This window comes from Cupressus sempervirens, chromosome 4 (genome assembly GCF_028749045.1).
Source record: "Cupressus sempervirens isolate cs-2001-9-10 chromosome 4, ASM2874904v1, whole genome shotgun sequence".
NCBI lineage: Eukaryota > Viridiplantae > Streptophyta > Pinopsida > Cupressales > Cupressaceae > Cupressus > Cupressus sempervirens.
This window is the reverse complement of record NC_143121.1, coordinates 653,538,352-653,556,517: the sequence shown is the minus strand read 5'-3', so window position 1 is coordinate 653,556,517 and position 18,166 is coordinate 653,538,352. Positions and strand designations below refer to the sequence as shown.

General features: G+C 33.7%; 1 protein-coding gene across 1 annotated transcript; it reads left to right on the top strand.

The window, feature by feature from the left end:
• Positions 1–666: 666 nt before the first annotated feature.
• On the top strand, positions 667–1,258 carry LOC149562941 (hydrophobic protein LTI6B). Its single transcript, XM_089826390.1, has 2 exons — positions 667–857; positions 971–1,258. Exons 1-2 carry the CDS (start codon positions 771–773, stop codon positions 1,052–1,054), a joined length of 171 nt encoding a protein of 56 aa, XP_089682516.1. The 5' UTR covers positions 667–770; the 3' UTR covers positions 1,055–1,258.
• The last annotated feature ends 16,908 nt before the right edge of the window (positions 1,259–18,166 follow it).

The following is an 18,166-nucleotide window of genomic DNA, read 5'->3' as shown; positions in this document are numbered from 1 at the left end:
GATTTTTTAGTTGTCTTTATATGTGACTAAAACACTCAGAGTTATTGTTTTAGTCCATGAATAGCTAAAACAAACATTTTGGAGTTCATTATGCATCCAAGGGTCACAAATTGGTCATTTTGAGTCGGGATTCCATTGCCTCATTAAATGTTCACATTCATCATTGCAATATCTACACAATTGATCCAATACTCATGCTCAAACACCCCAATAGTTGTGTGCTATTGGTACCCAAAAAAAGTTGCTCGATTAGCCTGCTTTTTTAAAACCTATTGAATACCAATTGAACACAAATGACATACTAGATAATTTTTGGTAAACTTTTAAATAGTAAAATCCAATAAATGATAATTGAAAGAGATACCCTACCCAAGGAATCTACTATACAAGTGGTCCTATAAATCAAATAAATTTTACTTTTTAAAAAGATACGAAGGCTGACAACCACTTGATGCCTTCTAGTGCATGGCAATATCAATACATAAAGTTCAAACTGAAATGATATGTGGTCTCCCAAAGATGGATCGAGTTCACCCCAAAGTTGCGAGGAATAATCATTTATACTCCAAAGTGGAGGACACTTACACGTGTCAATCGCATTTGTAATAATTACGCAGTAAACCGGTTCCTCCTCCACCAAGGCGCTCAATAAAGCTTGCCCTGCATTTCTTCAAACTCTCACAAAAACAGCTTCACTCTTCAGTTGTTCTTCTCTTCTTCGTCTGTGAAGTGTGACATCCTTTTGTTTTGTGGCGTGAATAGCAAAAATCATGAGGGAAGGCACTGCGAATTGCGTCGACATTATTTTGGCCATTATTTTGCCTCCTTTGGGAGTCTTCTTGAAATTTGGCTGCCATGTAAAAATTACAACTTCTTAAAGCTCTTTTCTTTCATTTCTTTTTCGTGTTTTTAAAGATCTGACCTAAAAAATTAGTAAATTTAGTTGTTTCTGGACTGATTGATTTTGCAGTCGGAGTTCTGGATATGTTTACTGCTCACAATTCTGGGCTACTTGCCAGGGATTATTTATGCGGTTTATGCCATCACAAAGTGAAACCCTCGCTATCATGTTTTTGGTACGGGGATAATTTTATTTTAATTTAGGGTTTGGTGATTTTTTAGGGTTTGAGCAGGCGGCTTGTTGCAGAAGATAAGGGTTTTCAGTAATAGGTTTTATGGACGTCGCTGCAGCCAAACACTTTAGTATGTATATTTATGTACAGATTTATAAATATTAACTGTTTTTCTCTGTGTGTAAGTCCTTTGTCAAACAGAACATGAAATGTTATAACACTCCCAGAAGGCGATTTATTTATGTTTAGTTTTAGTTCTAATTGAGAGCAATTCTAAAACTGAAAAATAAGAAAGAAATTGCAAAAGTTTAGGGGAACAGAGTAGGGTGACTGATTTTGCTTACAGGGCCCAGTAATTTGGTATCTTGAGGAAAAAGCAAAATCTAAATGCATATTCAAATATGGCAGGGACTATTCTACATATACATTGGCATTGTGTTTTTCTAAATGGTTCTGTAAAAGATTTTAGGAATCTACAGCATGACCCTGCTTTGTATGTTCAAGGTTTATAAGAGTTGCACATAGATTAGTTGGGAGGAAAGTATCAATACTGATCAATATGCACAATGTATAATAATAATTTATCAAGTGTAATCTTAGGTTTGATAGATTGTTAGTAGCTTACAAAGTGCAAACTTAGGTGTTATGGATTGTTTAGTCATATTTTTTCTAATAGAAAGTTGATGATAAACACTATGAGTTACATGGACAATCAATGTTGAGCGCGAATCATTATGAGTTAAATGGATAATCAATATTAGATGTGAATCAAACAAATTATAATGCAACATAGGTTTGCTTATTTATATTACTATAGTTGCAACAATATTAAGAGTCTCATTTCAGCAACCCATAGATTTGAAGTGAGCATCACCTTATAACCAATACACAAAAGAATCATAGCTAATATTAAGAGTCTCATTTCAGCAACCCATAGATTTGAAGTGAGCATCACCTTATAACCAATACACAAAAGAATCAAAGCTAATTGTGCATTCTTAAAATTTGTGATAAATTCCCTCCCTCGTTTGTTTTGCGTCGCACAATACAATTTGAATATGGATGCAACCAAAACATTTGTTAAAACAAATTTATAAAGGATTGGAATGTAATAAGCTAATAACACTAAGTAAAGGGTTTGTGCATGATGCAAGTAGCTGCCAAATTATAGAAAAAAATTGCTCCACGTTTTTTAGTGTTGGCTAGAAGTTTATAAAATTGTAGTTGTGTCATGTCAGACTTACAATGTGCCAATATACATAGGAATGTATTTAAGAGAGGGCAACTAACCTAAATCACCAAACAAAATAATATACTAAGTATCAAAAGGAAGTTGATTGGAAGTTGGAAATACTTCAAGGAAGCAACTATCAGTGCGGGACAATAACACAGAACCAATGAAAATTTATTTAGCTAGTTAGAGTGCATTGAAATACATATGCTCCTCTAAAATGTTCTTAGTTTTTTCCTATTAAGAGGATTTATCTATTTCAATGATATGCAAAGGGCTCTCTGGATTGTGGATGTGTTGATGTTGAATGTCAAAACACCAATTGGAACAAGCAACAACAATGTTGATTAAGATGGGAAAACTGAGTGTGTGTCATATAATATAAGTTTGACTTTTCAATACCAACAAAACCTTTTGCAACCATTTAAATAGGCTAAAAATAGGACAAAATCAAATCAAATGCAATAAATTTTCCCACAAATAGGTTGCTTATGTCAAGGTCCATATTCTCCTTCGTCCACGATGTTGGGTTAATCAATTGGCATCTTTAATAGCAACTATTGAAACTCTAAGGGATTAGCAAAGGGTATTACTACTCCAGTTGTGGGTATAAGCAATGTTATGGATGTTAAGCATTTTAAGGTCATAAAAGCAATAGAGGTTCCTAGGTATAGGAAGAAGTTTCCACTCTTAAATCATATTCCTTTATTCCTACATACTACTCTATAGTTTCATATGATCTATAGATGATCCAATGTTATGTATGTTAAGCATTTTAAGGTCACAAAAGCAATAGAGGTTCCTTGGTATAGGAAGAAGTTTATGCTCTTAAATCATAATCCTTTATTCCTACATACTATATAGTTTCATCTGATATATAGATGATCCAATGTTCGTTGCAATGATATATTATTGTTTATATTTTAGTTTATACAAAGGGAAATCACTCTAACAAAAGGATCCAATGCTCGTTGCAATGATTTATTATAATTTATATTTTAGCTTATATAAAGGGAGATTACTCTAAAGGATGAAGAGCGTTGGGTTCTTTAGCGAGAATGCTTGTGAGTCAATATAGTTAAGTTGCAATAGACACTCAAATGTAGTCAATGAGTAAACCTTAATGCAAACCTCAAATTCTTATATGTTGGTACACGTTTCATTTAGCAATTTTTTTTGTAGTGACCTAATGGTGTTGATATGTATTTCTTGTTGGCCTGGAGACTGAGCGAACATGTCATCTAATGTCGGGCAGGTGAATCAAGCATAGAGATACCTCCTTACATCTATAGCTTTCTATATATATATATATATATATATATATATCTTTCTAACGTTCAATCCAACAATATATAGATTCTTCTATAAATGGCTATATTTCTTTATGCTTATCACTTTATTTTCATATCTTCATCTCTCCTACCTTTTTTTAAATGGTTTGAATGGGATGTTAATTACAATGCTTCACTTATATGGCAGGTTGTGTAACTAAATGTAAATGTTTGTATATTTCATACAATGAATACTCTTCTATGTAGTGTGCATATTGATGCCCTTGGTATATGGGATTCGTTCATGACATAGGGATCTAGTATTTTGAGCCATGCACATTTGTAGCCTATTTTATAAGGGCATCTTTTTGCCTCTCCTTCTTGACTATATATTGTTTTTTCCTAATGAACTTTATAGCAAATGCTATATATCTTTTGCATATGGTAATGATTGAAGGTTTTTATTTTTGGCTCTTTCCTCCATGGTCCTTTGAACTAGTCTTCTATATATTATTATATTATTAGAGGCTTGTCACTTTCTCCCCAAAAAAGAAGGATTTTGCAAATTTCTTAAAGAAAATAAAAAACCATTTAAAGAATTTGCAAATGATGTTATGGAAACCCCTATATAGACACGAAAGTAAAGATACCAAATCAACACAATATAAAAAGAGATTGATTTGCTTTGTTCTAAATGTGTTAGTCGGAAGGGAGGTTTAGAATAATGTAAACTGGTGCCTTCATTTACTAAAGGCATTAGAGTCTCATGTTTTACTCAACAAAGGGGCACATTGATCAAAACACACTTAATGATACCTCGATGAAGGATACAATGGGAACTATACCTCTCAAATGCTATGAAAATTGCATTTTAAAATTATGTAAAGAAAATGGTAACCAATAAACTCACAATTGTTGAGGAAAAATGTGGTAAAACTATACCAAGAAAAACTATACACATTGTCATATGCCTCAAGAATTTTCATAGTTACAAAAATCTTCAAAAATATTCAAGAAACATTATTTCACAAGCATATGGTATCCAAGTTGTAGAATACTAGTTGAAAAGAACTTTCAAAAAACAAAAAGTAAGGTTTGTTCAATGTCGTGGGAGAAATGACAATATTCTAAAAATAGAAATTCCAAAAAAATGGCCCTGTTAGAAAATGCAATTATCATAGGGGTGCTACACCCAACCCCATATTAATATTAATTATAATTATAAAACCCTAACGAATAACACTAGAATTGACTTCATATTCCAACATTAATTCCATGCATAAGCTAGATACAATACATCACAACATGTAGGTAAATAAAGTTGCAGAACAATCAATTGAGTTTAATTTGACTATTTATGAATAAAACTTTACATTTTGTGTTATTTTGGTAAGATGCTTCCAATTAGATTTACAAGAAATCTTACTACCTTCAGCTAAAAAAACTTGTTCCAATTAATATAAAAGTCAAGAAATGTAACCAAGAAGATTGGCAAGCATTAAAACATTAAAACAATATCAAATCTATACATGAAAATGTCCATTTAGGAATTGAATTGATATTAGTATCCCTTTAGGGGGATTATAAAAAAATATGAAGTAAAAAATGTTGCTAACATGCTTTTAGAAGGAAGTCTTGTAGTTTATAACCATTTCTCATTTTTGTTCAACTCCACAACATTTTTATATCTTCTTTATTGACTAAAAGCATGCATGTCTGTGTTTCTTTGACACTAGTTAAAAATCTTAGGTGAGCAACTAGGGTCATCTACAATTGTATAGGTCATCCATATTTGCTTGCACCATCTCAATGTAACCATACACTTGATGTCCTTTATATTAGCAACTATATTATGTTTCTGACATATTTTTAAGTAACAAGAGGCATTTCAAACTCTTCCCATGTATAATTTTGTCTATTTTGAGATCATTTATTGCATCTTAATTTGTGTAGGAAGGTGGGTAGTTTTTTACTCAAATGATTTTTTTTCGGAGACTTTGCAAACCTAAGGGGAGAAGACTAAAATTAAAAAATCCAACAAGGTAAAAGGGAAAAAAAAAGAGGGTTGAAGGAAATGACACATCATAATGAGAAAGTCTATATTTTGACAAGATGAGGAAAATATGGTCGTTGGAGAAAAGGCATGCCAAGTGGAGAAATTTTGAGATCCCAATAACATGATGAAGAAGGGAGTTTGGACTAAAGGCATGCCAAGATGACAAAGTTTGATTACTTTATGAAGTGAGGGAGAAAGGAGGGATTGGAGGAATTGGGATGAGAAAGCTTGAATTCCTTAATGCGGTCAACATTTTTCAGTCGAAACATTAAATGTCTATATTTTCTTACTTGGTCACAAATATCCCAAATCATCACATGTCAAATCAATGACCAAATTATGATTGTCAATTAGTGTTCATAGTTAGAAGAAAATAATAGACAAAACTCATCTTCCTAAGTGTTACATTTTTATCCACACCTAATTGACACATCTTGTCTACCTAGTTTAAAAGAGTATCAAAATAGGGTTACACGTGTAAATCATTTTATAATCTTGACATATATTTATGGATCATGGTCAAAAGTGATCTTCAAAGAAACATTGTATTAAAATTCTAATTATGTGATTTGTTAAATCATTTGATTTGATTTTTTTATAAAATAATAAAAATAAATATATTAAATGGTTCATGGGAAAAATTACACCATCCATTTAAATTGACTTTATATCTTTAAGTTCATTTCCAATTACTATTATACTAAGATGTGTAAATCTATAATGACACCACACTTTCTTATTTGTGACATAAAAACAAAAAATGAATAAAGGGATTTATTGTGCTTAATATTTTCTACTTTCTAATTTAGTACTCAATATATTGATAAGCCTCTATTTCGTCAAGTGATTTCATATTGAGTATTAATCATACACTATAGATTGGCAAATGGATTCACTTTCCCAAGTAGATACCACATGAGGTACTATGTCTACAATGTTGCTTGATTTGATTAATGTTATTGCATTTAAGGATTCATTCATTGCATTCAAATGTTATTTAGACATAAGTCAAGTCTTTGAAGAAATTGTTATTTGATAGTCTATTATTTGAAATTGTTGTTTACATATTTAATTGGGATTGTAATTCATCTATATTAGTTAATTACTTGTAACTATAAATTGTAGGACACAATTAGTTGCATTATCAAGTATTTTGGTTATATGTTGATTTAGTAATATGTGTTCCTAGAATCAATATTTTTTTTCAAATCTTAAAAGTATGTTAAGAAACCTAGAGGGCCAAAGTACAAATTTGTGTCACACTTTAGGCAAATTTATCAACACAAGTGAATATAAATAATTCTAGCTAAAATATAATTTTGTTGAAACATATCGTATAACTAGATTTATTTTGGGCTAAGTTGGGTATGGGTCACAACTTTTCTAAATGCATATTATATACTACCCTTGGTTCAATTACCAAAAACATAAATTAATTGAGAAAATTGATGTTTCAGCAATTCCCTTACTCTTTTAAATAATATTTTTAATAAATATAAAAATGTCATTTTGTAGGTCTACAAGTGAGGTTTATATAGATATAGATAGAGATAGAGACAGAGATGTGGATATGGAAAATAATACAAATACAGATATAGATATAGATATAGATATGTTGAAGTTGATGAAAGATCAACCCCGCAGCTCCCAAGAAACACCTGCATGAAAACACCTATCATAGAAAGAGAAGCAAAAAACTATGGAGACAGGAATTGTCAAATCCATAGATGAGACATTCTTGATGAGCAAAAAAGAGATTGTTATTATCAAAAGTGAATTGTCTTAATTAATGTTTGCAATGAGAGATCATTCTTATAAAGGAAATCGAAACCCTAAAAAGGTCTAACCTAGGTTGCATCGTAATAATTAATAAAAGAATTAATTATTAGATGCCTAAAGTTTAGCTTAAGAAAACTAGAGTTAATTAGAAAATATCTAATTAGTCTAACACCCCCCTTAAGATAAACTTAGGGAGTAGCTAAAAAACTTAGAAAACACTACTGAAAGTAGATTTGGGACCCGACAACAAAGCCTGATGAGGTACCCAAGCAAAACCAAATCTTTGAAAAGAGGAGAAATAGAGAAAACCACATAGGAAAAACCCTATTCTAAAAATAGATGGAAAACATGTTGAAAAGACTAGTGAAGGACTGAAGAAGCCTCCAAATTAGGGAATGTCCTAGAAGAAAGGAACAAAAGATGATCACAAAGAACACCACTGAAGCATGTAGAAGTTGCAAAGCTCTGTCATAACTAGTAACTGTTGATCTAAAGAACCTCCATTGAAATAGAACCTGACTAGGTAGAGAAGACTATAATCTACATCGAATTAGAAGGCACACAAAGGCAAACAACTGAACTTGAAGATATAGATGACATGAAACACCAAAGCCTAAAGAGCTTATCAATCAAACCAAGGAAGCATGAGAAACAACAGAAGAACCCCCTAATGTAGACAAGGGTGAGGTGACAGGAAACTGCAAAAGTGAGCCAAAAGAACTGCATGTCAAGGAACCACGATTAAGATGCACAAAAAAATGCATATGTGTGTATTGAGGTGATCAATCTCATACACATCATGAGGCTAATGTCACGAAAGTGACACTCACTGGACAAAAGAAGATGACAAACAAAGGCAAATCATCCACCCCCCTTGACACTTTAATCATGAATAGTGCATGTACAATAAGGCACAAGACATGGTGAATCCCAAGAATACAATAATCTACATGAGTGTCCTTAGATGATACTACTCAAATTAGAAGGCAAAACAAGCCAAAACAACTAAAACAAAATACAGATGCAATATGACACTTTATCTCAGTGTGTTTGCAATAATGCATGGAAATGATATCTAAATAGACTAGAATTGACATAAGACTAATACAATAGATAGTACAAGTCATGGCAAATCATCTGAAGCAATGAAATCAATCCTCAGACTTAAAACAACCAAGATATCCAGCAGAATGCAAATATTCAAAAGACTAAATAGAATATGCCTAAAGAAGAATCTCGAAAAACAACTAGCATCACTAGAAAGAGCTCAGAAAGACCTTTCCAATGAATTCTCAAATCGGAGATCGAATGCTCAAGATATGTCTCTAGGAGTGTAAAATCATACCCTTGACTTTGATATTAGAAAAAGCCATAAAAAGGAATCAAAATTGAAAAAAATTGTACCACTATGATGGGCTCGGAACCATCTTTTCGGTGATATCTTGTTTGTAGAAAACAAAGTCCATATGCATAAGATATAAGCAAAAATATGAATGTAGGTACAAATAGAGCTTGAGGAGGTGACAAGAACGCTGATGCAATGTTGATGTGGCACTGATGTCAGCAAGTGATGAGCCTAACTTTGATAGAAAAATGACCATCGAGGCAAAAAAATACCAGAAAAAGACCCTTATCAGAAAAAAAAAAATATCGATCATAAAAAACAAGACAAAAATGAAAAATCTGTCACTGGTAAAAGAGCCAATGCTAGAAGAAAAATCCAGTGGCCAAAAAAGCATGTGGGAAAAAAGTTTCAAACCACAAATCATCATGCCCAATGTATGGGAAAAAATTGATTCCGCTAATCAGCTAGTTAATCCCTTCTACAACATAAATGTATGAATAATGATATGCACTACCTGCAGAAGGACAACAACTTGCAAGTTCAACATAGAAAAATGCTAAAAGGGTAGCAAATTTTCTAGCTATTAAAAAGGAAATGGTAAGTGTTGGCCCTATGTGCTCTCTGGCAAGTTCCCCAACAAGGACATATACACCAGCTCCAATTACCAACCCAACACCAATGGAAATGAGCTAAAAACATAGAAAGCTCCTTGGTAAGTTGATCACCAGTAGCCTTAGTATGAGTTGAATCCACCAATAAACTCTGATGAATGGCCATGTAAAAAACCACTTGATGTGCCCAATTTTAGCTGTCCCTATTGACGATCACCATTATCTTCCCCTTCAATCAACACTATAATGGTCAAAGCTACCCAATAAATTCTCAAAAAACCATCAAACTTGACCAAAAAAAAATGGCAAAGCATAAATTGCCATATCACACCATATGCACCTGAATCCTGAATACTACACATTCTCCCAAACTCACAAAAAAAGTTTAACAAAAATAGTGGGCATAGAAGACACCACGTGGCCAAAAAAGATGAGAATGACTTAAACATCACATACTAAGCTTAATTCCTGAACCAAAAGTGTTAAATAGTCAAAATTGACTTCTTTTTTCCAAGCTTAATTCTTCCCTTAGTGTGTGATGTTTAAGGGTGGCCCAAAAGACGGTGTTGAGGATGGACGTGGAGTACAAGCCCATGATTGGGGGGCAATCGACAGAGGAGAAGGTCAAATTCTAGACTCCATCACCTCCAAATGCACTCATGCCATCAAGAGAACATGCACTTTCCAATAAAGTGTGGCAATGAAGGTGGGGCTAGAGATCACAGGTGTGGCTCTCCAAAATTGCATTCACATTCATCAAAAACCTATAGTCTGCACCATAGATAGAGTAACCAAGGATAGGAATGACCCAAAAATCACATGGTGTGTGTAGAAGCAAAGAGTGCGGGGATCAAAAATAATTGTCGATCTGGTTTCCTCTAATGGCAGCATGAGGAAATAGATGGACAGATTTGCCAAGAAGGAAGCCCTATTTCCCATCAATGGAAGCAAGATGAAAGAAATGGTAATGACTTTCAAAAGCTTTCCAAAAACCTTATGGATTACAGATTTTTCCCTTTCGCCGATGCATGGTGAGTAGATGCAGGTCACGTATGAGGGAGTCTCAAGGGCATACCAATGAAGCCACTGCGAGTAAAGCTTACCTTAATTGCAACACCATACCTTGTGATCAGTTCAGGTCACATTTCAGGCAGTGGAACTTTGGATCGTAGTTGGGTTGTTCTGTCGATGGAAAATTCCCTCAGGAGGAGCATTCATGGGAAAAAGTGGTCGAAGGTTGTCAATCCCTCTACACATAATTCCAAGCAGCAAGATCCAAAACTTGCACCTTCAAAGTAACTTCCCCCTTCATTTTGTCTTCCAATCAATAATCTATTTCCTCCCAAAATGGTAGCACTCCACCAAAAAAAAAAGGATGTTGATTACCTTCCTTGTACATCTAATTTTTTTTTAAGTCTCCACTTAAAAAAATGGGTTCGGGCCTATCACATGCAATAATATATTTGATAAAAATATATCAAAAAAATACTGGCTCGATTTGCATGCCTAGGTCAAAAGTGACCCAGATGCAAAATAAAATTTTCTTTAAATTTCAACAATGTCTAAATTGGACATATTTTTTAAGGAAATGGGAGTTTTTGAGTGCTTTACGTGTTGACTTGGTGGTCAACACATCCTTCAGGGTTCGTGACATGGCTTAACCGCCTTTCGTGGATTTGGATAAGTTTGGTGTTTGTAATGTTTGTTGATAGCTTGAGCTTTTGGCACAACGATAAACATACCAACAATTGGTATTAGAGTCTTGGGTCACAGGTTCAAATCTTGGGAGGTCTCTTTCATTCTGTTGGTGCGGAACAGTCAGTTGGTTTTGAGGGGGAGATTGTTGACTTGTTGGTTAGCACATCCTTCAGGGTTCGCGACATGGCTTAATCGCCTCTCGTGGATCTAGGTAAGTTTGGTGTTTGTAACATTTGTTGATAGCTTGAGCTTTTGGCACAATGGAGAACATACCAACACTGAGATCAATGATGATGTCTATTTGGGCTCACAGTGCTCTGAAAAATAGGTCCTCCCTAGATCTAATAAAAAATCCTCTGAAAGCTATAGATCTAAAAATTGATGCCAAATCTCTCAAGAACATAACAAGGGCATACAGATCTAGAGCTCTGATACCATGTTGAAGTTGATAAAAGATTAACCCCATACCTCCCAAGAAACACCTACATGCAAACACCTATCATAGAAAGAGAAGCAAAAAACTATGGAGGCAAGAATTGCCAGATCCATATATGAGACATTCTTGATGAGAATAAAAGAGATTGCTATTATCAAAAGTGAATTGTTTCAATTAATATTTACAATAAGAAATCATCTTTGTAAAGGAGATCAAAACCCTAAAAAGGTCTAACCTAGGTTGCATCATAATAATTAATAAAAGAATTAATTATTAGATGCCTAAAGTTTAACTTAAGTAGACTAGAGTTAATTAGAAAATATCTAATTATTCTAACAAGATATCCATATAGATATAGATATAACTAAAGTTAGAATATTAATTAGATTATATATTGATCAAAATCAATTTACTCAAAAAAATCAAAGCATCTTTTACTGTATACATAGTATAATTCTCATCTCAACTTTGCATTCTTGGTTGATAATTTACTATATCCCACGATAACTTATAATTACTTAATATAGAAATACCATGTTCTTTAGATAAAGTTCATGACCATATTGCTCAAGATAGTTAGTTGATATAGGAAACCATACATTTTATATGTCATATGAAAGGATTATTGCCAAACTACAAGAGTATTTGGATTTTTAAGACAATTATTATTTGCTTAGGTACAATAATTTTTATTTTCAACAATTTGGACTAATAATTTCTCTGCTAACAACATACAAGAAAGGTATGTTATGGAATATAACTATTTTTTGCAAAGAAGAGATTTCTTCCAACTTACATCCTTAGGAAGACAAAAAAATAATTAGTGACAAAAGATGGAGGTGGACAACCAAGGGCATCAAAACAACCTAAACATAATTAAGCCTATCAATTTCCTCCCCTAACCCGTAATTTTAGTTATAGCTCTACTACACTATTTCCAATTTATAAATTATCATTTTTTCACATATGTTGAAGTTGATGAAAGATTAACCCCACAGCTCCCAAGAATTACTTGCATGCAAACATGATGCAGGAGCATCTTGCATTAGAAAATAAAGAGAGAAAAAAAACTGGAGGAGAGAGAAAGTGACAAAAATTAGAGGAAAAATAATAAAAAATAGAAAAAAAAGGAGAAAGGAGGAATTTCTATTTTCAAGGTGCATAGGTGGCATAAATAGAAAAATAAATTAAAATGGTTGTCATTCCATTTATCGAGGTGTGTAGGTAGAATTCTAGAAGTTTGTGGGCATTTCCTTAAATCATGCATTTAATATTTGTTGAGCCACATGGTGGTGGTTAGTTGTATTTGGGTGGGAATTTAATATTTGTTATAAGGTATTTGTATTTACCTTTTATCCCACATTGGTTGTGTTTGTAACATCTTGGGTGGTATGTGCCTATTTAAGCAAGACATATGAGCATTTGTAATTAAGCTTCAAGATGTGATCTCTTCTTAGTAGAAGCTTGGAGAGAAGGAGGAAGAAGAGGAGCAATTTTTCTTGAGTCTTTAGATAGAGTGCCAAATGTGAGGCAATTTTTAATAGGATTGTGGTGGAATTGCGAGTTTGCGAGAAGAGCTAGTGGTTGCGGTTTAGAATCAAGGAGATTTCCTGGTGGGCTTGTGAGTACCAATTAGATCTTCCTTGGAGGTTTCTACCAGAGTGTGGATCTGGGCTAGATAGGGTTTGGATTGGATATTGAGGGATCTTGCATAACTATTATTGTAATTGCTTATGTATCTGGTCATAACTCGGAAGGCCTTACAACCTGAGACATTCATGCAAACAGTTATTTGATGAATAAAGAGTAGTGATTTGGCGTCAGATCTTGCATTATTTTTGTGTTTCTATTATGTGCTTATTTGCTGGGGGTTAGGACATCTTCTTTAGGGATTCTCCTACCTTGCACTGCATTAAGTGGTATCAAAGCAAAGGTTGTTCCTGAGCATGTAGAAAGATCACCGAAGTTGAGGCATTTTGCACCAGGATCTTGGGAGTACATGCAGATGGATCTATGATTGCAAAGATGAAAGGTTATCTTGTTCAGGAAGATTGATCTATTGGTAATTTTTTATAGAGGTTTTATGAAAATCTTGGAAGATGGCTCTGAGAGGATTAGACCCCGAGATGATTGCGAATCTTCATGATATAGTGGAGAGGAGGATTAATGAGACAATAGCTTAGGTGGATGTTGTTGTGGATGGTTCTTTTTTTTGAAAGAGTTGAGAAACAAAAGAAGGAAGTTGTATGCTATTGGATTTGGAGTCTACCGATCCAAAAGAGAGTTGTCTAGCCAGTTAGAAGACTTGTTCTAGAGAGAAGATGGTATAACAAGGTCAAGGTGGAAATGGTTGGTTTTGTTGATCTATTTGTGGAGCCTAATACAAACCCTATAGAGCAACTAGAGGTTGTTCCTAAGGATATTCCTAACCTTGTTGATGCTAGGATGGAGATTAGTTTTCATGATTAGTTGGTTGATTTTGACATGGAGATTGTAGAGCACTCGGTTGTGGATGATCTAGTTGTTGTTGGTGGTGACTTGTATGTTGTAGAGCATCTTGTTGTGAGCAATGAGACCACTCGTGTTGTGAGCTTGGAATGTATTCATGGAGATCTACATATTATTGTTGATATTGAGCTTGTTGTTGTTGGTGTGGATTCACTAGTTGTTGATGTGGATGAGGCTTTTCTAATGAAGCATTATGTTTAGTTTGTTCCTAGAAGTGAGCATGTTGATTGTTTGGTTGAGATTTTGGTATTTGATAGAGTGATGTAGATTTGGATGTTTTTCATGTTGGTTTTGTTGTCCCTAATGGAGTGGAAACCTTTGGTGAAGATGAAGATGGTTGTAGATCCTTCTTTTGGCATCAAAGTGTGGGACACACTTTTCTATCTACCTGGGGAGTTTGATGTAGGAGCATCTTGCATTAGAAAATAGAGAGAGAGAGAGAGAGAGAAAAGAAAAATTGGAGGAGAGAGAAAGTGATGAAAATTAGAGAAAAAATAATTTAAAAAAAGAAAAAAGAAGAAGAGGAATTTCTATTTTAAAGGTGCATAGGTGGCATAAATAGAAAAATAAATTAAAATAGTTGTCATTCCATTTATCGAGGTGTGTAGGTGGAATTCTAGAAGTTTTTGGGCATTTCTTTAAATAATGCATTTAATATTTGTTGGACCACATAGTGGTGCTTAGTTGTATTTGGGTGTAAATTTAATATTTTAAGTATTTGTATTTACCTTTTATCCCACATTGGTTGTGTTTGCAACATCTTGGGTGGTAAGTGCCTATTTAAGCAAGACATATGAGCATTTGTAATCAAGCTTCAAGGTGTGATCTCTTCTTAGTAGAAGCTTGAAGAGGAGGAAGAAGAGGAGCAATTTTTCTTGAGTCTGTGGATAGAGCACTAAATGTGAGGCAGTTTACAATAGGATTGTGGTGGAGTTGCGAGTTTGCAAGAAGAGCTATTGGTTGCACTTTAGAAACAAAGAGATTGCTTGGTGGGATTGTGAGTACCAGTTGGATCTTCCTTGGAGGTTTCTACCAGAGTGTGGATCTGGACTAGCTAGGGTTTGGATTGGATCTTGAGGGATCTTGCATAGCTATTATTGTAATTGCTTATGTATGTGGTTGTAACCTGGAAGGCCTTATAGCTAGGCATATTGGATGTAAATATTATGATTATATTTTGAGAATTTACATTATTTTGGATCTAAATATATGTGTTATTATTTATTCTTCTATTGTGTGGTTACTTGTTGGGGGCTAGGACATCTTCTTTGGAGATTTTCCTAGCTTGCATTGCATCCAAACACCTATCATAGAAAGAGAGAAGCAAAAGCTATGGAGGATGGAATTCTTAGATCCATAGATGTGACATTCTTGATGAGAAAAAATAAAATTTTTTATTAATCAAAAGAGAATGAATTGATTTACAATTACCATCCTAGTAAAAGGAGAAAGGTAAAACCTAAAAGGTGGAAACCCTATAGGGAAATATCATAGGTTGCATGATAATAATTAATAAAAGAATTAATTATTATATGCCTAAAGTTTAGCTTAAGTAGAATATAGTTAATTATAAAATATCTAATTATTCTAACACCCCCCCTTAAGATAAACTTAGGGAGTAGCTAAAATCCTAGAAACTACTACTACTGAAAGTAGATTTGGGTCTTGGCAAACAAGGCTTAATGAGGTACCCAAGCACAACCAAATCTCTATAGAGAGGAGAAATAGAGAAAAAAACATGGGAAAAACCCTACTCCTGATTTAAAGAAGCTCCACTGAAATACAAACTGACCAAGTAGATAAGACTATAATCTGCATGAGTGCTCTCAAAAGATACTACTTGAAACATGAGGCACACAAAGGGAAACAACTGAACTCAAAGATACAGATGGAGTGAAACACCAAAGACCAAAGAGCTTATCAATCAAACATGGAAGACTCCAACCAAAGGAGGATCCAAAAGAAAAGTGTGTATATGGTAAATTATCCATCTCACTAAAATGGATAGGTACCCAGCCACTAATCTACCTATTATGTAAGAATAAATATTGAATACATAGTTCACTCCATCGAACCAAGGAAGCATAAGAACCAACAAAAGAACCCCCCTAATATAGACAAGAGTGAGGTGACAAGAAACTAGATAAGTGGGCCAAAAGAACTACATGTCGAGGAATCATGATCAAGATGTACAAAAGAATACATGTGTATACTGAGGTGATCAATCTCAAACACATCATGATGTGAATGACACATAAGCAATACTTACTGGACAAGGGAATATGGAAAACAAAGGAAAAATATAAACCCCCTATGGCACTTAATTAGAGTAGTGCATGTATAATATGACACAAGATATAATGAATCTTAAGAATACAATAATATACATGAGTGTCCTTAGATGACATTGCTTTAATTAGAAGGAAAAATTAGACAAAAACAACTAAAACAAAAATACACATGCAATATGGCATTTTATCTCAGTGTGTTTGCATAAATGCATACAAATGATGTCTACAAAGACCAGAAGAGACATAAGGTTGATACAATAGATAGTACAATCCATGAAAAATCATTTGAAGCAAAAAAATTGATCCCTAGACCTGAAACAACCAAGATATCCACCAGAATGTAAAAATGCAAAAAAAAAAAAAGAATTTTCTTCGTGTAGAATCTAGAAAAACAACTAGCATCACTAGAAAGAGATATGAAATACCTTTCCAACGATATAAAGAATTCTCAAATCAAAGATAAGATGCTCAAGATATGTCTCCCAAAGTACAAAATAGAATTCTTGACTTTGATAGTGGAAAAGCCATTAAAAAGCATCAAAACTGAAAAGTTTGTTACCATGAACATTGATGATATTCCTTTGGGGGAGTATCCTAAGAATTAGTGAGAATGTAGCAGTATTGACATGTTGCATTCATGATGTCAACATGTCATTAATTCTGTGAAGATTGGTAGAGCAACAGATAGAGATCAAATTCATACGTAGAGAGGTGGACATCTTCCACACTGTGTCCTAATGATAGGGTTCAATGCACGTAAAGTAAGTTGAAGACGTACAAAAGATTTTCTTGATTTACAATGAATAGTATAGAGACAAAGTACTTGAGAGGTGGTTTCTATTGATTTCATTCTATCTTCTAACAAAGATATAATTTGGAGATGTGTAGTTAGTCAGTTACAAAAGATAGTTTGATGGTGACATCAGTGAGTGCATAATTGTTATTACAAAATAATTAATTATCTTATTATAATTAATTGGGAAAGCCTCAAGGCCAACTTAAGGAATTATTTTAAAGATACGATATAAAGGAAAGCTATTTTCCTTGTTTGTAAGAGTGTGAGCAATGTATTGAATGCAAAGTGATCAAGTAAGTGTGAAAAGGACCAGAACATTGGTGAATGTGAGTAAGTGATCCAAGGGATTATTGGATGTGAAGTTTTTGATCTGGTATTAAGATCAGAAGGAGTAGAGGTCTAGTTGACAAGATAGAGAAAGAGGAAGGAGTAATACAGTTCAATTCTATTATTCTGCAAGGAATAAAACAAAGATCATTTGGACAATGGATTTATTGATCTTGCCCCTAAACTTGTTTGGATAGTGGGTCCATTTGCCTTCTACAACTCCTACCAAGGTTGGAATCTCCTAACATGAGTCTCTTAATAGGGATTGATATGTATTGAATGTTTTCATAAACTCTTAACAGTGTCCATCCTCTAACTAGGAACATTTATATTAGTGAATTATCTTGTGGGTATCATCTACACTAGGGTTTTCCCTATGATCAAGGGTTTCCCTAGTTAACATCTCTGGTGTTACTGTGCATTAGTATCTTGTTGTGGTTTCTGATTATATTGCTCATATGGTTAATATTTAATAAGGTTGATAATTTCCATAATAGTTGTATAACTAATTCAACCCCCCTCTCATTTATATTGGTGGACTATATATGCTAATAATCGATATCAGAGCCTCAAGTCCTTGAAGAGAAAGCTTAACACCTTTGGGAGATCAATGGTGAATCTTTTTAAAAAATTGTATGCTAAAATGTTGATACACTTCTATGAATCATTATATCCAATATTTCTCAAGAATGAGGTATCAAATGGTGACTCATAGCTCTCTATTCATGGAGTGCAAGGGTTTAT